Here is a 23,131-nt window from a genome sequence, read left to right on the forward strand (position 1 = left end):
TATGTACCTCCTGGGATTGCTGGCCAGGGACCTCATGTACAATAAATACATGTTGAATGAATGAATGCAGTAACTGTGCGCTTAGTGTCCAGTAAGTGGTAGTTGCTGGCGTTAAAAAGTCAAAAGTCCTCAAAACGACAACCCAAGCCTGTTAGTCCCAGACGTACCTCACTCAACTTCTACACAGAACTGCTCAGTAAACTGCGCTTGCGCATAAGTGCTTTCCCGCCCCCTCAAGCGTGAGGGCCAGTGGGCGGGCGTTCGCGGCAGCGTGACAAATCAGGATGGAAGGACTGAGGAAGGGGCGTGGCTTATCCGGTTGGGCCTGGCCACTCTCTTCCGGGCTCCGCCAGCTGCGCGCGCATCCCTCTCCCCCTTCTTTTGTGGTCCGGCCCATTGCGAGGGTGACAGGAAACCCTGTGCAGGGAGCGCCGCCATCTTGGACCTGCCCGAGGAAGATCCTGAGGGATCCCCAGGAGCAGTCGCTGCTGCCACCGCTACTGCCGCTAGCGCGTCTGCACCTCCTCGTCCAACCCGCTACCTGCCGGGGCCTGGGCCGACCGCCCCCGCCCCTTTTCGGCTGCGCCCGCACTCTTCTTCCTCGCCCTGACGACCCCCCTCCCGCCCGGAAAGCTGCCCAGCCACCAGCAACCCCCCAGGTAACCCAGGCCTTCCGCAGTGTCCGTCCGGCCGAGGCCTCTTCGCCTGGTTCGGCGGAGGCCAAGACTGGGGACGACGGCGAGCCGGAGCCGCGGGCGGGCGGGGCCGCAGGACAGGCCCTGTCAGGCCGCAGCGAACCCCGGGTCGCGGTGGGCGCCGTGGGGCCTTGACTGCCGGGACTCCCATGCGGGGGCGAATGTGTCCCTGCACTGCGCCCGCCGAAGCCTCTGGTCCTCCCCGCCCAGTGGAGAGGCGTGTGGGGAAGGGTGTGTTCGGCCTCGCCTTCCCCGCCTCCTCGGCCGCACTGGGCAGACTGGCCTCTCCGCAGGCCCTTCTCCCCTTGCTGCCGTTCCTGGCGGCTGAGGACCACCCCCGCGGTATTTATCCGCGCGAGCCGAGCCTGGCAGCCCACGAGCTCCAGACGTGGCAGTCCCCGTCCCATAGGCCGCGTCTAGCCCTGAGTACAAAAGGCAGCACGCCGGCATCTTGGACTATCGCCGGTGTCCTTGTGGATGTGGGTGGACTGTCCGGATTCGGGCTGGAGAAGAGGGTCTGTGGGTCTGTGCTTGGGAGGTTCTGATTTGAGCGAGTCCCTAATAAGGCCCCGAGCCCAGATGGGATTCAGAAATGACGAAGAAGAGCAAAAGTTTAGGCATTTTTAGGATTGAAAAGAAGGAACAGGCGTTGTTTGGATCGTTTGCACTTTACTGTGTGCCAGGCACAGATTTGGGTGTCTTCACACTTCACGTAGCTGTTGGTGATAAGTCGAGTTACCTTTATTTTACAAGTGAGGAAACTGAGGCTTGAAGTTGTGCTGTGGCTGTTAATGATGGTGTATGCAAACTGGCCTCTCCCTACCCTGGGGCTGGAACTTACTACACTCAAGTTAGGCCAGGGTTACAGACCTGACCATTTATAAGGTAGCATTGGATGACAGTGGATTGCTCCTTTATAACCCAAAGGCTTGTCGTGTCAGCCACTACACTGCCAGTCCTTATTCTCACAATTCCAGGGGAGAGATGGCAAGGTTTCCATTTTATATTTGAAGAAAAAATGGGGTTCTCCAGAGAGCAAGTGCTTTCTTGGTGGCCCCACAGCGGGTGTCAGAGCCCAGATTCTAACTCTTGCAATTTATTGCTTATTTCAGTACTATCATAACTTCCTTTTATTTAGATGTGGTTATTAAGGACAAACTTAACCTTGCACTAATTCAGCTCCCACTCCTTCTTCCCCTAAGACTTTACAAAAATTTTCCTCAAGATTTCTGCTTAGGCACTGTTTGTTACTGGTCATGCCTTGATGCATGTCATGTGTAATGTACTTTGACTTCCTAGTTAGTGACCATAAGCAAATTACTTAACCTCTCAGACTCAGTGTCCTTATCTATACAGGGCATAATAGTACCTATATTTTTGAGTTGTTGTGAGGACTAAATGTGATTAAAAACCCTTAGCTCGTTGCTTGGCATACAGTTAGTGTCCCATTGCCAGGCTTGTACTGAGTGTTTAATATTTGTTGACTAAATGAGAGGAGCATGACTTTGGAGAGCTAGCTGTAGATTTTAACCTGGGCCTTAAGCTTAGCTTTCCGCTTAGTAGTATATGATCACGGATGCATCACTTCTCTGAGCTAGTTTCCTTATCTGTAAAATGAGTTTTTAGGATTAGAGATTACTTTTAAAGTAGCTGGCATATATTAGGCACTCAGTAAATGGCAGTTATTTAAAAGATGTAAAACTTTAGATTCTAAAAATCTAAAAAATTTCTCGGAATTAAAGCTACATTTTAAAAAGTTTTTGCTCTTTATATTTTATGTTAAACTTTATGGTTGTGTGCGTCAACCATGCAACAGAATTTGGGGTGCTTTTACAACTGATTTTTTTTGGGGGGGGTTCTGGTTACCTCACAATTTCTTTTCTATTTATTTTTATTTTTTTATTATTTTTATTATTATTTTACATATGTGTCCTTATTCCCCCATTACCCCCCATCCCCCACTCATGCCCCACCCCCCTGTTGTCTGCGTCCATTGATTAGGCTCATATGCATGCACACAAGTCCCTTGGTTGATCTCTCCCCATTACTCCCACCTACCCCCCCTTCCCTGAGGTTTGAGGTTCTGATTGATGTTTCTCAGTCTCTGGATCTGTTCTTGTTCATCAGTCTATGCCGTTCATTATACAACTGATTTTTATCAGTATTAAATATCTTTCCATAATCTTAGTAAGATATTGTACTTGGAAGAAACCTTTGGTTAAAGCAAATAGAATATGTTGAAATAAGGGCTATTGAGAGATGCTTCATTTTTTAAAAAGGCTTGAAACATTTGTATGTGATTAAATGCCCATTATGGCTGGAGACAGCAGTGTACAAGTAGAGGTATCAAAGATGATCTACTTTACTTTTTAAATACTTTTATTCTAGACTATTTTAAACATGTACATTATAGAGTAGTATGTTAAACCTTCATATACCTATCAGCCAATGTCATCAGTGATCAGCAATTTTGTTTCACCTGTTCCCTCACCTGTACCCTCTCCACCAAGTTATTTTGAAGCAAATCTTAGACATCATATTTCACCAGTAAAATTTTCATTATTACTAATCTTCTTAACTGTAGTAGTAAGGGCAGGGTTTTTGTTTTTCTCCTAAGGACTTCTGTGAACTGAGGTGCAGTATTGGAGAACTTTATTTCCTATTCATAGCATACCCTCAGTTACCTGAAACAGTCTTGCTATTGACACATGAAGGAAATTCAAGTTTTTTCTTATTCACATTATTGATTTGTATAAAAGTGTGTTAGCTTGTCAAAAGTGAGGTGGTGTGGGTTTTTTTTTAGGTGAATTTCAGAGATTGTTTTATGGTTGAGGAAAGGAAATTGACCACTCATTTTGATTAGATTAGACTCTAATTAGTGGTCGGCAAACTCATTAGTCAGCAGAGCCAAATATCAACAGGACAACGATTGAAATTTCGAGAGCCAAATTTTTTAAACTTAAACTTCTAACGCCTCTTTTTCAAAATAGACTCGCCCAGGCCGTGCCGTGGTATTTTGTGGAAGAGCCACACTCAAAGGGCCAAAGAGCCGCATGTGGCTCGGGAGCCGCAGTTTGCCGACCACGGGATTAGAGTATTAGAGTGACTCCTGAAGTTTTGTGTTCACTTGACTGACAAATCAAGTGGTAATTCACTTTACTGGACCTATAAGCAAATCCAAATGCTTCTGTTCTTGCGTTTCATGAAGTCAGGGACAATGTTGTTTTTTTGTTTTGTTTTTTAAGCATTACTATATTGTCAGATCTAACATAAGGCTTTGTGCTTAGTAGATGCTCAACAAAGATTTTTATATTGGAATCACAAAAGCAGCCTCTCTGGTGTTTTTAATAAGATACCTTGCACGTGTAAAAAAAAAAGTCTCAACAGTGAGGATTAGAATTTAAATAACCTGAAATGTTTAGTGGGTTGCTTTTCTCCTGTGTTGTCTTGAGTCAGTTATGTAAAAATTACACAATAACATCATATATTCTAAGGAGTAGAATAAAATAGCTATATAACAGTTGTGAAAGGATTAGTCAGACAGTGCATAAATTAACACAGTAAGGAGCCAAACCATAAAAAAAACAACTCGAAATGTCATTGATCATTGGGGTGTTTTTTGTTTATGCTTTTAGACTGATCATATGATTGACTTCCTATGTTCCCCATATTATTGGTAAATGTGGAAGTAATATTGGAAATATTATGAAAGGGAGTTCTTTTTTTGGTTTATTTTTTAACTTGTTTTATATCAGAATTGCATATAAAATGCTTGAAAAATATTTAACAGTCCTTTATTTTTTTCTCTACTTTGAATATTTTAAAATAGTACATGCTCATTATACTGTCAGTGCAGAGATGGATAAAGAAAGTTAATAATTTCTCTCTTCCCTTTTTCTATTCTCAGCCTGTGTGTTCATTTTTTACAATTTGATGTTTATTCTTCCATGTTACGTGCATATAGGATTGAAGGGTGTATGTTTGTTTAAAATGGGCTATGTTATTGCACCAGGCTTTTTATTTTTATTTTTTTAATCCACTTAAAATCATAGCTATTATTTCCAGGTTAATACATATATTTCTAAATGGTTTTTAAACTAGATGTGTATTGTTTCATAGTGCAGATGTACTTTATTTAGTCATTTCCCTGTTGATAGTTTAGATTGTTTCTAGATGCATGTTTTTTTTGTTTGTGTTTTTTTTTTTTTTTTTTTTTTCTGTAAAAATGCTGCATTAAATGCATTTGAACCTGTAACCTTGTGGACTGAAACTTTTATTTCTGTAGACTAATTTTAAGTGGGTTTCTTGGCCAAAGAGTGATTTGGATTTTTTTGAGGGTCTTTTTTTTTTTTTTTAAGATTTAAAAATATATACCCAAAAATGTTGTGGCAGTTCAGACTACTTCCCAAAAATGTTGTGGCAGTTCAGACTTCCACAAGCAAAGCGTATGAAAGTGCCTACCTTCACATCTCTACCTGCACATTTCAAAACTGGTCGTCTGACACAAAAGTCAAAACAGTCGTTTATGTCTGTATAATTTTATTTGAAAAGATGTCTCATTCAGTATATGAAAACCATGCAATTTTATTTTTGTCACAATTATGATTATGTTTAATGTCCATTTCATAACCATTTAGATCTGTATGTATTGGCCTGGGAAAACATACATAATTTCTTTTAAGTGAAAAATATGTTGAAGCATTTTATGCAATAGCAAACTCCATTTAAAAAATGTACTTCTCACCTTAACAGTGGTCTGTTTCACATTAAAGAGATGAGGTTGCAAAATCCTGTTAAAGCAATATGAAGCATAGTTAATATTTAAAACAGGCCACACAACAATTATTAGTGTTTAATTATGCATTTAGTAAACATTTCTCTTGATAGCCAGGAAGTTTTGAGTTAAATATTACATGCACTGATAGTAAAACTATTACCTTAATTTCTTGGTATAATTATCCTCCATCTTTCTCTAATTTTGAGTTTTTGCTTTTCTTTTATCAGTCTACATATTTATGTACCTTTAATAAGCTACCTTAAAGAAAATGGGGTTCTTTGGAATTAGGTGTGAAATCAAGTTCCAGCTCTACCATTTACTAACTTTGTAACACTGGCCAAATGTGAATTTCTTCAAACTTCTGTTTATTCAGTTTTAATAGACATGATAATGATTTTGCAGAGTTGTGAGAATTAACTAAGAATTATGTAAGATAATCAATATAAGGAAAATGCAGATCATATGGTTTACTCTCAACAAATGTTATTTCCATTCAGAAACTTTTTTAAAGTAAATATATGAATTATTATTACTAGTATTATCATTTATCCATACCTATAAATCCTGATTACAGTGCATCCTCTGAATGTAATCATTTAATACCGCTTATTCAGAATATTAAGTTAGGACCAAGTGAGTGGACTGAGAAAGATTTGTGTCCCAATGTACCACTATAGGGGTTCATAGATGTGCTCAGCAGATATATCTCATAATTGTGGAGGAGGGATGATGGTGTTGTGGTTAAACACAAAAGTCAAAACAATCTAAGTTTAATAGAAACTTGACCAATTAGCTGTGTGACCTGGGCATGTTACTTGCCTGTTTGGTCTTTCCTCATCTGCAAAATGAGGATAATTGTCACTATTTTATAAGGATGGTAGTAAGACTTAAATGACATTGCATGTGAAGTATTTAGCACATTCCCTGGAATATATTAAATGCCCCCAAAGTGGTAACTTTAACAGTTGTGTTTGTTATTAGTTTACAAGTTGTTCATATATTTAATGATACCTGTCGTCTGAATGTAGTGCTCCTTTTTCCCTAAAGAAATCAAAAGACATTAAACGTGATCTATATGATTTGAATTTTATTCAAATGCTTTTTGTAAAACCTGAAAGTGCATTTTAATCATACTAGTGGTTGTGCACAAGTTATAGAATATTACCAAGGTTTTTTAATTAGTGGAGATTATAGTACTGAGAAGTTGAACTCATGTTTTCAGAGCATTTGAACTAGATTAACATTTCTAATGCCTTTCTTTTCTGACTTTTGAATAAGTAAAGCAAAGGCACCCCTTAATAGGAAAAAACTTTTTTCCCCCCCTTCCAAAGCTGGTTGCTAGTTACAAATATGTTTCTCTCATCAACTTTAACAGTGGTTAGTTTCATGTTCAAGAAATGAGGTTGGGAAATCCTTGCCTTAAGCACTGTTGAATAGTTAATATGCAACATCAGATCATGTATCATAAAAATGTATGCTTGAAACCTATGTGATCTTATTAACCAATGTCACCCCAATAAATTTAATAAAAGAAAAATAAATAAAAATAAAAGAGGCCACTTGAATAAAGTTCTACTGCAAATACATAATTTTGCGTGAATGCTATCAATAAACTATAGAAGTATATTTAAACCTAGTTAGTATCTTACCTTAGAGTAAGAAAGGGAGAACCTGATGCATTAGTAGCTACAGTGCTAGATATTTTCTGCTTTCCTTACCTACTGACATGAGTAAATTTGAGTCATTTTTCTTTAACTCTGCTTTCAAGGTTTTTATTTCAATTTTTAAGAAACTTGAACTAGAAAATTGTGTGGTGAAGTAGAGACAGCAAAGGTATTAGATATGAAATAATAATAATTTTTTATTTGGAAATAGTTGATAGCAATTAATGCTTGGTAATTTTAAAAAACATTTTCCAAATTAGTCATCTTAGTAGATGTTTGATTAAAGAATACTTGTGTGATAATTAGCTGGTGTGCAAATTAGTATGACTAGAATTGGGTTGTAATTTCATGATTAGCTTTTAGAGCATTTCAAGTAGAAATTGATATTGTTAGAGGTCATAGTTTTAATATAAAATGGAAGGAAGCAAAGTATGTACAGCTACAACTTTCAATAAGAAAAGGGAGAAAAGAAACAGGAAAATCAGAAGGGGAAGAACATGAGAGAAAGAGTAAGCTAAAGGTTACTAAATTATTTCCCCCAAGTTTGAATGGGGAAAGAAGAGTTAAAAGTTAATTAGAAGAAAAGCGTCTGGAAGGAGTGCAAGCTGAGACGTTATAATCTTTAAATACCATTTTTATTGAAAGAGGTTATTTTTTTCTTTGTGTTTGGGATATGGTTCAGAGATCTAGTGAATAATTCAGACCAATTTTTGCCTCAGGACCAAGTTCATTTTAAAAAATTTTGAGTCCCCAGTGTCTGAAAAAAGGGAATTAGTTAGGGTGATGATCAGAATTAGAGTTAATCTAACTAGAAAAACCCCCTTTCCTGAAAGAACTGGTTAAGGGAGTTTTCTGTGATGTCAAAGACTGATTATAAATGTGTTAAAACAAGTCAAGCTGGAATGGGTAGCAGGGCCTCCACTTTTGTTGAATGTAATTCATATAACTAAGAAAGGAGACTATATTGTGTGAAATGATTGTCCAGTAATTTATAACTTTCCCTTCCCTGACGATAATTCACTTATTTTACATATATACTTTTCCTATAGGTTATATAGAAATTTTATTTGAAATACATGTTTCAGTTCTTCAGTCATACCAACTGTATAGCTTGTGTAATGGACAGTTGGCCAAAACAGTAAAAACCAGATTAAAAAAATTACTGGGAATTCAAATTTTTTAAAATGAAGGTTAAACCTTCATATATCTATATAAAGAATTTTATCTTTGCTTAAACTGAAAACTGGTTTGAGAATAATTTTATTGGAAGTTATTACCAGTATTAGAATTCATCTCTTCTCTAGCACCTAACAGTGTCTGACACATTCAAGACATTCATTTGAATAAATTGGAGTAGTTTTTTTAACTTATTAAAAGGAGGAATGAAATAATTCTATAATTCTTTAGGGTAAGCCTGTCTGAAATTATGGAGTGGGCTGTGATCTTTTGAAATATATTCTGACACATAAACTTCCAAATTTTACAACCACAAGTAATATTTTATGCCATTATTTCTCTCAGCTCCTAAAATAGCAGACATTTGAGATATTGTTAATCTTTAAATCCTACATTAGGTTGAACCATATGAAATTGCCAGTGATTGCCTTTTTTAAAAAATCTACAAGAACAGTTTCATATGGTTCTATATAAATCTGACATTAATTTGGTTTGGAAATAATGATTGCTTTTTCTTTGGATACTATGCTAACCATTAATTTATAGTGGAATAAAAAAGTTACATTGTGTTTATAAGTTAGTGGTTACTTAAAAAAAAAAAATCTGTTTTAAAAATCAGGGAGTTCTGAACAAGTAGGCCATTAGTAAGTCACTTGACCAGTAATAGGGATGGGTCTTAAAGAGGAGAAGAGGACTATTTATAATGATAGTTAATTCAAATTTATAAATACTTCCTTGTTGAACATTTTCCAGAATAACATTTGTTATTAAATATTTCCTAATGTGAAATATTGGAATTGTTTTGATATAATGGTTTCTTATATTTCCATGGATAATCCATGAGAATGTTAAAGCAGTGTTCATTCATGAAAATTTGTGCATTTGATCAATTTAGGAAATGCAGTTTTACTCCAAATTACTGTAACCAACGTTTTGTTTATAATCAGTGTGCTTTATTTTATGTACCTTTAAAGGATAGCAGTTATCAGCTTGAATAACTTCTGTATACTTTTCTACTGAAGTAACAAAATTTTCTTTGTTTTTAGTGCCACCATGGCAACTGCACCATACAACTACTCTTACATCTTTAAATATATTATTATTGGTAAGTTCATTTAACTTACACTCTTGTTCTCCAAAGAAGGTTAACATATAAAATATTTATATACTAATATTTATTTTTATATTTTTATTGATTTCAGAGAGGAAGGGAGAGGGAGAGGTAGATAGAAACATCAATGATGAGAGAGAATCATTGATTGGCTGCCTCCTGCATGTCCCCTACTGGGGATCGAGCCTGCAACCTTGCATGTGTCCTTGGATGTAATCGAACCTGGGACCCTTCAGTCCTCAGGCTGATACTCTATCCACTGAGCCAAACCAGCCAGGGCTATATACTAATATTTAACATACCACTCCAGAAGAAGTGGATGACTTTTTCAGTGCAAAATTGAAACTCCTTTGAGATTTATAGTTGCATTAACAATGGACTCTTTGCTTTGTGGCTCTGGACACTTTTGTAGAACAGTGTATTTTGGTTGAAGTGATCTTGATTGTTCTTGGGGGATACCTGAAAGCTTGTTAATACTGGAAAATAAATTAATTTCCTAGGAGTGAGGATACATTCCAAAAATATCATAAAAGCCCTCAGAGCCCAATTTTTGGATTCCAAACATTGATTCAGAACAATTGTGTAATACACATACTATCTAATAAAGAGGGAATATGCTAATTGACCATCACACCCTCACAAATGGTGGTGCCCACAACCAATAAAGAGGGAATATGCTAATTGACTGCCACACCCTCACAAGATGGCGGTGCCCAGTCCCCTCAGCCCTGCTTCATCCAGCCGGAGTCCCCCAGTCCCCTCAGCCCCACCTCATCTAGCCTCAGTCCCCCAGTCCCCTCAGCCCCACAGAGGAAGGCAGTTGGGGGCAATTGGGCCAGCAGGGGAGGGCAGTTGGGGACGATCATGCTGTCAGGGGAGCAGTTAGGCATCAATCAGGCTGGCAGGGGAGCGGTTAGGGGGCTATAAGGCTGGCAGGCAGGCAGGCAGGCAGGCAGGCGAATGGTTAGGAGCCAAGCAGTCCCAGATTGTGAGAGGGATGTCCAACTGCCGGTTTAAGCCCGATCCCCGAGGGGTCCCAGATTGGAGGGGGTGCAGGCTGGGCTGAGGGACACACACACACACACACACACACACACACACACACACACACACACACACACGCACGAATTTCGTGCACCAGGCCTCTAGTAAAATATAATATTGATGGTTTTTCCCTTAAGCTTCAAGACGATTTTACTCAAATTGAAAGACAATGCTGTTTATCCAAATATAGTTGTAAGAGCACAGTTGAAAGTACATATGCTTTTCAGTTAATTCTACAAATGAGAACAATTTGGTTTAATGTTGATCTTAAGTGACTATAGTGGAATGCTTCCTTCACCAAAGGTTAAATTGCTGTAGTACAGAGGTGACACTTGTTCTATTACGGTTTTCATATAGTGTTTATTTTTTTCTTTTGTGGAATTTTGCAAAAAAAAAAAAAAACAATAACAAAATTTGAGGTAAGATAGGATCTAGTGAATCAGGCTTTGAAACTCATTTCTGCTTGTTATATGCTGCTGCCCTATTTGTCATTCCTAGGAGTGTTTTGTTTTTATGCTTTTATGGTTGAGAGAAAGAACAATATAAAACTTTGAAACAGCTCAAAGTGAAAAACACGATTAGAACAGTTTCTCTGTTAAGAAAGCACTTTCTGCCCTAACTGGTTTTGCTCAGTGGATAGAGCGTCGGCCTGTGGACTGAAGGGTCCCAGGTTCAATTCTGGTCAAGGGCATGTACCTTGGTTGTGGGCACATCCCCAGTAGGGGGTGTGCAGGAGGCAGCTGATCAATGTTTCTCCCTCAATGATGTTTCTAACTCTCTATCCCTCTGTCCCTCTCCCTTCCTCTCTGTAAAAAAATCAATAAGATTTATTAAAAAAAAAAAAAGGCACTTTCTGCCCTGGCCAATGTTTCCCAGTGGTTAGAGTATTGACCTGCTGACCCAAGGATCTTGGGTTCGATTCCTGGTCAAGGGCATGTACCTGGGTTGCAGGTTGGATCCCAGGCCCCAGGAGGCAATCAATCCATGTGTCTCTCTCACATCCTTGTCCCTCCCTTCCACCCTCCCTCTCTCAAAATCAATCAATGGGAAAAAATATTATCTGGTGAGGATTAACAACAACAAAAAATTAAAAAACCCACACTTCCCAGCTGGTGGCTAGTAACATAATTTATAACCAGACTCTATTACTGCTGAAAGTTGGGAATAGTGAATTTGTACATCTCAGTGAAAACTGACCTGTAGGATTTTTAAACTCATTATAAATTAGGGAAATGCAACTTTTCTAAGTGTCTCAGAAATTTATGATATTGTATAGCAGACATTGTATATAATTATGAGTGTAAAATTGAGAAATGTAATTGCCACTTGAAACTTTTTTTTTAAACAGGGGACATGGGAGTAGGAAAATCTTGCTTGCTTCATCAATTTACAGAAAAAAAATGTAAGTTTAAAATGTAAGGTAAAATATTAGTAAATTATTTATTGTTCCTTTTCTACCTTTTAAAGTGTCATTTTAAAATAGAATCATTCCCTAAAGACAAAAGTGCATATGTACTTTGTGCATTTGAACATATACACTTTTGTCTTTAGGGAATGATTCTATTTTTAAATAGGTGCAGATAAAATGAAATATGCCCACATATACAGTGTTAATTTTTATATGTCATATCACTTGAGACTTTTTTATGGTAAAACTTAATTTTTAAAAATGTATACTGTAATGTCAAATTTAAATCTTTATATTCTCAGAATTTCATTATAGAAATTATCTTATTAGGGGAATTTTGCTGCATGTATCATTTGTTAACTATATAATAATAGATTGGAAATACTTAAAATGGAGTCTTGTCTGCATTCATGACTTGATTAAGATTCAAAGTACAACTCTGACTTGGGTGGTATGGGAGGGGCCATTTTATTTTATGTAACTAATAGGCTAATATAGTTGAAATAATTTCTGTGGCTTTTTTTTTTTCATAACACAATATTTTTTGAAGTGTCCATTGGTCTGTGTGTGCTTGTGCCAGAGAATAGTAGGTTTAGGTTTCCAGCGGCCTTATTATAAGGAAAGGACTAATAAATTTGTCCTGTTGGATTAGACATATATAATTTGCCAATATAGAACTATAAATATGTATTAAACGTGGTGATTTTCTTTGAGGTATTAGTATATTTTCCAGGATAAAAATTTGGTTGACTAATAAATCTTGAGTTCTAAGACCATTGATTGATTTGTTATATGTAAGGATTGTCAGAGGGATAAATATAACATTGGTATTTTGAAAAGCTTATTACAATCTTTATTTTTAAATTTAAAATATTTATGATCTAGTCCTTTACAGAAGTTTCCTGACCCCTGTTCTAGTCCATGTCAATGACTTCTTCTGGGTTTTTGCTTATTTATGTACAAGCTTTAGTCTGTTTATAGCCTATAAGCATTACTAAGTCATTTGATTATACAGTGGATTTTTTCCTCCCCACTGATATTAATTTGTGTTGAAGCATCCAAGAAATTTGAAACTTTCTTGAAGTTGGGATGTTATATTATATTTCTTTTCCTCCCTAACAGTTATGGCCGATTGTCCTCACACAATTGGTGTTGAATTTGGTACAAGAATAATTGAAGTTAGTGGCCAAAAAATCAAACTGCAGATATGGGATACAGCAGGACAGGAGAGGTTTAGGGCTGTTACACGAAGCTACTACAGAGGAGCTGCAGGAGCGCTTATGGTGTATGATATCACTAGGTAAGAAATTAACTTTTCAACCTTCATACTAGGAAAAAAATCTACTTTAGGCAGCATGGTTTCTTTTTTATTGATTTAAACATTTCTTAGTTTATAATTGTGTGACTACAATAAATGTGCTTATTTGGGTTTTATGGTTTCTTCTCTAAATTGCTGTTTAAGACTTGACAGAATGTGTTGATTTCCTTTGCTAAAAGTGGGTATGACTGAAGAAAAACTTTAGGAGATGCTGGTGGAGATGACAGAAGAATACTATTCTGAAAAGCAGCATCAGTTGAATTATTTGAGGTGAAATAATATTTTAATACCAAACTTTGTTCTTTTCACTTCAGTAAAAAGCAAGCAAGTCTTGAGGAGGTAGTGTCTAGTGTTAAAGTTTACACTTCTTCAAAATAAGGCCAAGCAAGAAATTAAGTAGTTTTGCTAATCCAACATGGTAGATTATAAAAACTTCTTACACTTGCATCTGAAGTTTGAGCATTTAATTAAATTATTTTTTGTCCTAAAATGAACTGAAGTGGTTTATAGTACTTGAGGCAGTGAGATTAAATTTATTTCAACTTAACTATTTCTGGAAAGTCAAAGCACTTTATACAAAGTAACAAAATTGGACCTTGGATGTTTGACATTGGAAAACATGGAAAATTGTGTCACTTCATTAAACTCTGTCTACTGCAAGTTAGAAAATGAATGAATCACCTTTCACATTAATGCAAAGTGTCAGTCTAAAGCATTGTGACTCTGACTTTTGGTGGGGTAGGAACGAGTGAGTGGGACCAAGTGATAATTAGACTTTCAAGCATATTTTCCTTTGGGAAATGCTTTATGCTGTTTCCTAGGCTTGGGTGATTTCAGGGTTAAAACAGAGTGAAACAACCTTAATGGCTCTATATAGCCAGGCAGAGATCAGTAAATAGTTTTGTGGGAAGACTATTTAAAAACTTGGCTATCTGTACAAGACATCTTTTTACGAGAGATGCATTCCCAAAGACTTCATATAATTAAAAACTCCATGAATTGATAAAATTTAAATAGTGCTATATGTGCTTACAATATATCAATGTATAGAGTAGTAGTTTGTTTGTCTTTTTGGTGAATGTGTCTTTTTCCCCCAGCTTCATAGAGATATAATTGACATATAACATTGTATAAGGCATACAGTGTGATGATTTGATGCATATATACTTTGCTTTTAAACATACCTTTTAAGCATAGTAAATGCTTTTGGTATGTGTGTCTGTTTATCAAAAGTACTTCTGCTAGGAACAACCCACATGTCCATCAACTAATGAATGTATGGATGAATAGGTTTGGTATATGTTTACAATGGAATAAAATTCAACCATTAGAAGGAAAGAAACATTGGTATATACTATTCAGTGGCTGAACCTAGAAAACATTTTGCTAAGTGAAAGAAGCCAGAAACAAAGGCCACATGTATGATTCCATTTATATGAAATACCCACACTAGGTCAATGTGTAGAGGCAAAGGAGATTGCTAGAGGATGGGGAGTGAGTGCTAATGGGTATGGGGTTTGTTTTTTTCCTGATGAAAATGTTCTAGAATTAGAAAGTAGTGATCATTGCACGGCTTTGTGAATATTCTTAAGACCACTATATTGTAGACCTTAAAAGGTTGAGCTTTATGGTATGTTCATTATATCCCAATAAAACTGTTTATTGGTAAAAAGTACTTTAGGCTTTAGATAGGTATTTTCTTGACTCAGTGACATTGATTTTGCAACCATGACAGTGTTTCCTCCCCTTCCCCACCCCAAATTTTTTCTATGAGTCCTTGACATTTTGCAAACTTAGAAGTTCCGGCTTTAATAATACTTTTATTCTTGGCATTAACTCTAATCGTTACAGGGTACATTCCTAAATTGATAACATAGCTTATCATGGTAGTTTGTATGGCTCTATGAATTGTTTGATATATCTAACATCCATGACAAAGTTAGGGATATTTTAGCACTTTTTTAATTTTTAGCTTTAATACCACCACGTAATGAATATTTGGATGATACTCTGTTTATAGATTTGAAATTATGATTGTGAATTTTAAATTAATGAACCAATTACCAGATCAATGAGCAGAAGTTATATGGTACATGTAAATAATATGGTTTTCATAATCTTGATACCACTTACAAAGGATGTGTAGATTTTTCTGTTTACTAAAGTGGTGCCAGTTTGTAATTCACTGTTTCTGCCAGCGTTCACTGTTTCTGCCAGCGTTGACCATTTAATATTCATCAAAAGCAGTATAAATGTTTTGGAGCTGTGTTATTTGAGGTTTTATGCACAAAGTAAGATAAATTTCTTGTGTAAAAGCAAGGTATGCTGGTACTACAAATACTGAGCAGTGATAAAGCTTGTGCTTTTAAAAAATATTTGACTAATGTTTACTTAAAATTTTTAAAACACTGGGAAAAGTTATTTTTATTTATGTAGCTTTTTTGTACATTTAAGTGGTAATTTGTGTATATGATATAGCACAGTAAAAAAGAGAGTCTGAGTAAGGAGTTCCTTTCAGTTCCACTAGGAAAGAATTAAATGTTTTGAATATTGAATTTCAAATGAGCGTTGGCAACTGGATATTATGGAATATACTATTCACAGGGCTAAACTTGAAACACTTTTAGGATCCAGTGTGTATAAAGGTCCTAGGCCTGGCTCTGAAATCATTTAAATCATTGTGGGCTTCTGTTTCCTCACTTGTTAAATGAATAGGATGGATTAATGTCCTGTGAATCTGTATAAATAAAAAACATTTTTAACCTTTAAAATTTTCATTCTTTTGACCCCTTTGGTAATGTCTGATTAATATTATACCCTTTATAATATTGTAAATTATTTGGGTTTGTTTGCTATTTCAGGGCTTTCTTGGCTAGTGCAAATGAGCCTATGAGTTTTTAAACTCTTGCTTGTAGGAAGTGGAGAAATAGGGCAGTTTGAATCTCAAAATGATTTATCTCTGATGAATAAGAGTACAAAGTTAGGATAAACTCACATTCTGGTATCTGGAGACTTGAATTTCTAGTCACATGTATTCAGTGCCTTTTTTTTAAAGCCAGTTTTTATTTTTTGTTAATCCTCACCCAAGGATATATTTTCCAGTTGATTTTTAGAGAGAGTGGAAGGGAGGGACAGAGAGAAAGAGGGAGGGAGGAAGAGAGAGAGAGAAACAAACATCGATGTGAGAGAGACATCGATTGGTTGCCTCCTGGGACCTGAGATCCAATCTGCAACCCAGGCATGTGCCCTTGACCAGGAATCAAGCCCAAGACCATTTGGTCAGCAGGCCGACGGTCTAACCACTGAACACACCAGCCAGGGCTTTAAAGCCAGTTTTTATGCTGCTATAATTAGCTTATTCTTTAAGAAAAGGTGGATTTTAATTTTGAACAATTTTTAAATTTTTCAAATACAGTTGATATATTAGTTTCAGGTATACAACATAGTGATTAGACCTTTCTATAATTTAAAAGGTGATCACCTCAATATATCTAGTACCCATCTGACACCAGTTATTAAAATATATATTCCCCATTCTGTACTTTATATCCTCGTGACTGTTTTTACAGCTGGCAATTTTTACATCTAATCCCTTCCCTGGAAAGGTGAATTTTATACCAGTGTATTGTCTGTCTTTGCGTTCTATAACTATTGTTCTTAGGGTTACAATCCAGTCAAAGCAAAAATACTTTTTTAGGATCTGTTGATTAAAGTCTGTATTTTAAATAATTATTGAAGTTTCTTTTTTTCCTGCTGAAATGGCAATTATATGTGGCAGTCATAAATGTAAACTTTATATTTTGCAGAAGAAGTACGTATAACCACTTAAGCAGCTGGTTGACAGATGCAAGGAATCTCACCAATCCAAATACTGTAAGTTAAATGATATCTAAGATCTAAGCTAACCCCAAAAGGAAAGCCATTTGCTAGTGGGATTTTTGTATTTGGTACTAAGAATGAGAATCTTTATTTTATTCTTAAATTAATTGAAGAAAACGTACTATTTTTTTCCAGTACTAATTACCCCAGGTTTCACATTTTATATTTGGTTTTTATTCATGTTTGTGGTTGAAAAAAAGTTATGAATGGATGGTGACCTTATGTCAAGTGGAGACTATGAAATCTGAAACTACCATTTTAAAAGGGATCTGCATTAGTTTCATAAAATGTTACCATTGGAGGAACCTGGGCAAAGTGTAGATTTCTCTGCATTATTTCTCACAACTACATGTGAATCTACAATTATGTCAATAAATTTCAATTAAAAGTAAAGAGTTCTGCATGCTTTAAAAAAATAGCTTCTTAGATTGAGAAGATACTGAGATCTTTAGGAGCCAAGTCACCATACTAGACTCTGTAGTATAAACTAAAGATAAATTTGGATCCTTGGCTCACAAAATGTTATAGTCTAACAGGGAGATTACCTATGGGAATACAAATAACTGTGCTGACAAGCAGAATAAAATATGAGTTAGAATAGAGTGACTGGTGTGCTGATGGGGGCCCAGGATGAGCAGTGGCATTTGGAGAAATCAGCTTTAGAGAGGCGGTAGGGCGTTTGAGCTGGGATTTCAGGGGTTTTAGTAGATGCTGTTGAGGGTATTTCAGGGCCAAGTGAGGAAAGGCAGAGATGTGACTCTGAACTTCTCCAGAACAAGGCCTGTGTCTCACTTATCTTTGTACCCCAGCACCTAGTAGAAGCCTGGTTCAGTAAATATGTAATCAGTGGTAACACTGACTTTTATTAGGGAACAGCAATTTAATTATATTGAGAGTCCGTTAACATGGTTTGCCAATTATGACGGGGACTGTGCCTAGAACTTTCATACCCATCATCACATTAAACTCTAAGTGTATAAACAAACCTATAGGTTGACTGAAGTAGTTTGTTATACTTCTTAACTATTCTCAATTACGTTCAGATTAAAAGTTTATTGGACATCAGTTTTTGGAAGTGGGAGGGTTGTATTTTCACATGAAAAGAAGATAATGGTTGTGGAAATCCCTTTTAGTTGAAACCATCCATTTCTAAAGTATCCATATCTGGATTAGCACATCTGTTTGGAAGGGGGAGAGAGGGTTTGTTAGTTGGTGTCAAATAACATATAGGCAGAAACAGTCTACTCATAAATCTGTCGTTCCCCCCCACCCCACCCCCCAAAAAAAACCCCAAAACAAAAAAAACACAACCTATTTCCCAAGGCTGCATACTTATTCTTAGAACTTTTCAGAGCTGCCTTTAACTTTGGCCTTCCACTTATATAAAATTATTCCAAAGTGGATATAGTATGATATTTTGCCTTGGATTTGAATTCACTGCATATGTGTTTCTACTACTTCAATGGATACACAGACATTTGTTATCAGTTGCTACAAACTTAGTCCTGCCTAGGGATAATGTGGGGGGGTGGTAGGACAGTATTTGTCTGAAGTTCATAGTTTAAGTGTTATACCTGGGTTCTAATGTCCTCCTTCCACTAACTCATTAACTGACCTTTGACAAGTCTCTGCCTTATTTGAGCCTTAATTTCTGTACCAGTAGCCTGAAGGAGTTGAATTAGTAGTTTGTAAACTTTTTGAGTGTCCTAGAAACTTGAAAATCTGATGAAAGCCACGAACTTCCTCTTAAGGAACTGTCCTTGTTTACAGCATTTTGTTTCATTCTGTGCTTTCACAGATCCCCTGGAGCTTGTCTCTGGACACTTAGTAATCTTACGTAGATAAATCATAATCTTTGGCCTAGACCAGGTGTGCCTCATGGGCTATTTTGTGTTTGAATGGCTTTTAAGCTAAGTGTTTTTCACATTTTTAAACAATTGTAAAAAAAAAAAAAAGCAGCATATATAAAGAAATCATAACATGGGGCTCAGAAACCTGGAATATATCCTCTCTGCCTATTACAGAAAGTTTGTGAACCCCTGGCCTAGAAGATTGCTGAGAATCCATCTTAATACTAATGGCTTCATGATTCTACAGTCCTGTCTGGTGGATAATTGCTAGTACTTGTTTTTCTTTTTAGGCCCACATTTTTTTCTATCAAGATTTTTGGATTTCAGAATTTTTATGGTTGATTTAAGTTGGTTGCTTTGTTTTAAGATGTTTTTCTTTTGGTCACACATTAGGTAATAATTCTCATAGGAAATAAAGCAGATTTGGAGGCACAGAGAGATGTTACTTATGAAGAAGCCAAACAGTTCGCTGAAGAAAATGGTGGGTTTCTTTTAAGACTTTTAATGGCTTTTGGGAGGGTCACCCTTGGGAGAATTCCTAAGGATTTTGATCATGCAAATTTCCTGCAAATTATTTGACAATTATTTTTAATGCAAACTATTCAAATTTCAAGGGTGAGGAAATTGTAAAATGTGTTTGAGAATTCATGTGTTGGGGGGAGGAGTACTATTATTCCCTCTATTTCACATTCATATTCTTTCATAAAATATGGAAAGCTGATGGAAAGCTTTAACTTTTATTCAGATGTTGCTAAAGAGAATGTCCTTGTGAGGTCATTTGAAATGTCCTAATCAATCTGAAATTTACTTTTAGGCTTATTGTTCCTTGAAGCAAGTGCAAAAACGTAAGTATGGCTAAAATTAGATCATTTTCAATTACATTCCAATTTCTCAAAATAGAACATAGATATGAAAAAAATAATCTATATATACAGTTGACCCATAAACAACATGGATGTGAACTGCATGATGCCAATCATGAGAATTTAAAACACACGTATATTTTTATTGATTTTTAGAGAGAGGGGGAAGGGGAGAGGGATAGAAAGATAGAAACAGATGAGAAACATCATGAATGGGCGGCCTCCTGTACACCCCCTATGGGGGATCAAACCTGCAACCTGGGCATGTTCCCTGACCAGAACTGGTTGACCTCATGGTTCATGGGTCAACATTCATCCACTGAGCCACATCTGCTGGGCCATATGAGGATTTTTTTTTTACTATATTTTTATTCAGAGAGGAAGGGAGAGGGAGAGATAGATAAAAACATCAATGATGAGAGAGAATCATTGATTGGCTGCCCCCTGCACGCCCCCTATTGGGAATCGAGCCCACAACCCAGGCATGTGCCCTTGACTGGAATGGAACCCAGGACCCTTCAGACCACAGGCTGATGCTCTATCCACTGAGCCAAACCAGCTAGGGCCATATGAGGATTTTTTAAATTGACCTATGTAGCTCAATTGGCTGGCACAGTTGAAACCCACGTAATTCAAGGGACAACTCCATCATTGGGAATTTGCATGTTCAGAGCAGATTTTTGATTTCGAGGAAGGTCGGTGCCCTAATCCCATGTTGTTCAAGGGTCACCTGTACATAAAATGTATGTTACATAAATACCTAATGCATATGGCTAGAGGAGAACAGTAAGCAATACTTTGCTTCCTATTTGACATTTCAAAATAATATTTTTTGTTACTTTACCTAAAAGATTATACCTTGATTGCCCACTGGTAAGCAATGTTAATAAATTGTGTAAACATTTCAAGTGTTTGACTTTCACAACTGAGGTTGAGTTTGGCATCATGGACTCAAGCTTGGTCAACCTATTTAATACTTCTGATCATGGTAAAAAGCATGAGTTAAGGAAATACTCAATGTCTAAGAGTAATTAGAAGCATAATTAACATTTTCTAATTACTATCCCATGTCCATTATTGAACCCTGGGATTCTCATTATAGTTATTTATTTAAGCCAAAAATTCCTTGCATTGGTAAGAAGTTAGCTCCTTTTTCATACATCTGTACTGTTAGTCCTAAGAGAACTGAACTGAAGTGTGAATATGGCTAAGCATGAATATGCCACCATCACATGATAAAAACAGTACAGTTCATGCTTGGCTAATCAGACTCTTCAGATCCAGGAATCATTTGTGCATGTTTGGAGATTTCATTTCTAGTGGAATACTCTATTATTACAGAAATGGCCTATCTTAACTGTTACATATTAGTATGTTAGCATTTTAATGATTAGAACACATACAGTTATTCAAATAGGGTTTGTAGAAACAGCTCAGTACTGTTTTTATATGCTTTCCACAGAAAATATTTCCCCATGTTGTTCTCTTAGCTCAGTCTTCTGGTAATCTCTTATTAGATGACAGTGGCTAAGTTGAAGACATCATGGCAGTTGACTAAAGTTTAGCAAAAGGTCAGTGTATAATGTCTTATCTTTTGTAGAAAACTGTGGTTCTCGAATAAAGTTGTCAATTGCCTCTTAGGGGAGAGAATGTAGAAGATGCTTTCCTTGAGGCTGCCAAGAAAATCTATCAGAACATTCAGGATGGAAGCCTGGATCTGAATGCTGCTGAGTCTGGTGTACAGCACAAACCCTCAGCTCCGCAGGGAGGCCGGCTAACCAGTGAACCCCAACCCCAGAGAGAAGGCTGTGGCTGCTAGTGACCTCTTTGCTGTGGCTCTCATTTGACCTTTCACCTCTGTCTGTTGGAAGCAGTACTTTTTACTGCCTCGTTGTCTTCTGTACATCTTACTGGGTTTAATTAAAAAAACAAAAGAAAAAAAAACAACTCTGTTTAAAAACAGTTTAACACAATACTAAACTGCTAAACAACTAGGTGTAATCAGGTTATCAAAAGCAAGTAATCTCTCCTGCATGGTAAATCTAGACTTTTTTTCCGCCCTTGATTGTCCTCATGTTAGGTATGTCACCAATACATGATTTAAACTGAGCACTGATGCTGGACTTCATGATTTTTACCCCTCCCTCTTTTTGGCAGGGCTCTGTCTCACTGTACGGTTTAATTTGATATCTTAAGCCTTTCTCCCCATCTTTTAACTGTTCAAGTATGTCTGTTGTAACCAAGAAGTTTATTGCTGTGAAATGGCTTCTGGTGATAGAGAAGGGGTTCTATAACTGCTTTTGTTTTGTTTTTTGTCAGATAAATTCCCTGTTGTGTGGGTGGCATTTTTCTTGAAGAGGCTTGCTTCTGTCTTAGCCTTGTACAGGGAAAATATCCATTTATCAGCTTCTCTCTTGTGCTTAATAGCTTTATTTTTTTTTTTTTTTACATCATTTTATCCTTTTCTCTAGCAGAAAGTAAATATGTATAAATTTTGAAGGAACTGAACTAACAATACATCCTGTGTATATTCTTTTAATGAAGAAAATAAATTGATTACTGGCATTGGAACAGTATAAAAATACCAGTTTGTACAGTAAGACCTATATGTGACCATGTTACTCCCTTCCATTTCACACAAGGAAATAGACACAACTGCAGTTCACAAGAAATACTGGCTCCACCCATTGGTGCTGGCAATTTGGGGACATTATGCTGCAAAGAGCTCCTAGCGTGAGAGGATTAACACTAGCTCATCTTTGTTCATCTTTGCACTGTGGCTTACCTGCAAATTTCCTTAACTGTTCTTGTGCAATCAACAATGTGCAAACCTGCTTTTCTCTTTTTGTAAACATTTTGCATTACAGGCTGCATTTCTTGCCTTACTGTATAGAAAAAGAAAAAAGGCTGGGTTTATTATTGCACATTTTAAGCTTTTATACCTTTATCTTCTTGGAATGGTTGAGATTCTGAACCAGACAGCCAGAACCATAGGTCTGCTGTTAAGGGATTTTAAATTGTGTATTTTTAACACTACAGTGAAATAATTTAAGATATCCCTTGTGTTCTTAGTAGGAAGTGCTATTTTTGGTCATGTTGGCATAAATTGTTTTATAAAAGGGAAAGTGTTTCTAACAGTGTTTCAATGTTTGTGCTGATACAAAGTAAGTTATTACTTTACTTGAGATGGTTTGGCCACTGAAGAATACAGTATTACAAGGGAAACAATCTTAATTCTTTAGATAAGAAACTTAGGTTTTACCAAGTTCTTTACTTCTGTTGACTATTTCTGAGGTTATAGATCTGGCTGGGAATTCCGAAGTTATTGAAGTACAAGATAGGTAAA

The 23,131-nt window shown here is 36.6% G+C and overlaps 1 protein-coding gene across 1 annotated transcript; it reads left to right on the forward strand.

The window, feature by feature from the left end:
- The first annotated feature begins 383 nt into the window (after nucleotides 1-383).
- On the forward strand, nucleotides 384-22,231 carry RAB14 (RAB14, member RAS oncogene family). Its single transcript, XM_080667197.1, has 8 exons — nucleotides 384-659; nucleotides 9,359-9,417; nucleotides 11,816-11,869; nucleotides 12,998-13,175; nucleotides 17,000-17,066; nucleotides 19,316-19,403; nucleotides 19,737-19,767; nucleotides 21,427-22,231. Exons 2-8 carry the CDS (start codon nucleotides 9,366-9,368, stop codon nucleotides 21,602-21,604), a joined length of 648 nt encoding a protein of 215 aa, XP_080523323.1. The 5' UTR covers nucleotides 384-659; nucleotides 9,359-9,365; the 3' UTR covers nucleotides 21,605-22,231.
- Nucleotides 22,232-23,131: the final 900 nt, after the last annotated feature.

Source organism: Plecotus auritus, assembly GCF_963455305.1.
Source record: "Plecotus auritus genome assembly, chromosome: 5".
NCBI lineage: Eukaryota > Metazoa > Chordata > Mammalia > Chiroptera > Vespertilionidae > Plecotus > Plecotus auritus.

Coding starts and splice junctions, on each gene's coding strand:
- RAB14 (XM_080667197.1), top strand. CDS start 9,366: ATGGCAACTGCACCATACAACTACTCTTACATCTTTAAATATATTATT. Junction 17,067..19,315: donor ATCTCACCAATCCAAATACT/GTAAGTTAAATG, acceptor GTCACACATTAG/GTAATAATTCTCATAGGAAA. Junction 19,768..21,426: donor CTTGAAGCAAGTGCAAAAAC/GTAAGTATGGCT, acceptor ATTGCCTCTTAG/GGGAGAGAATGTAGAAGATG.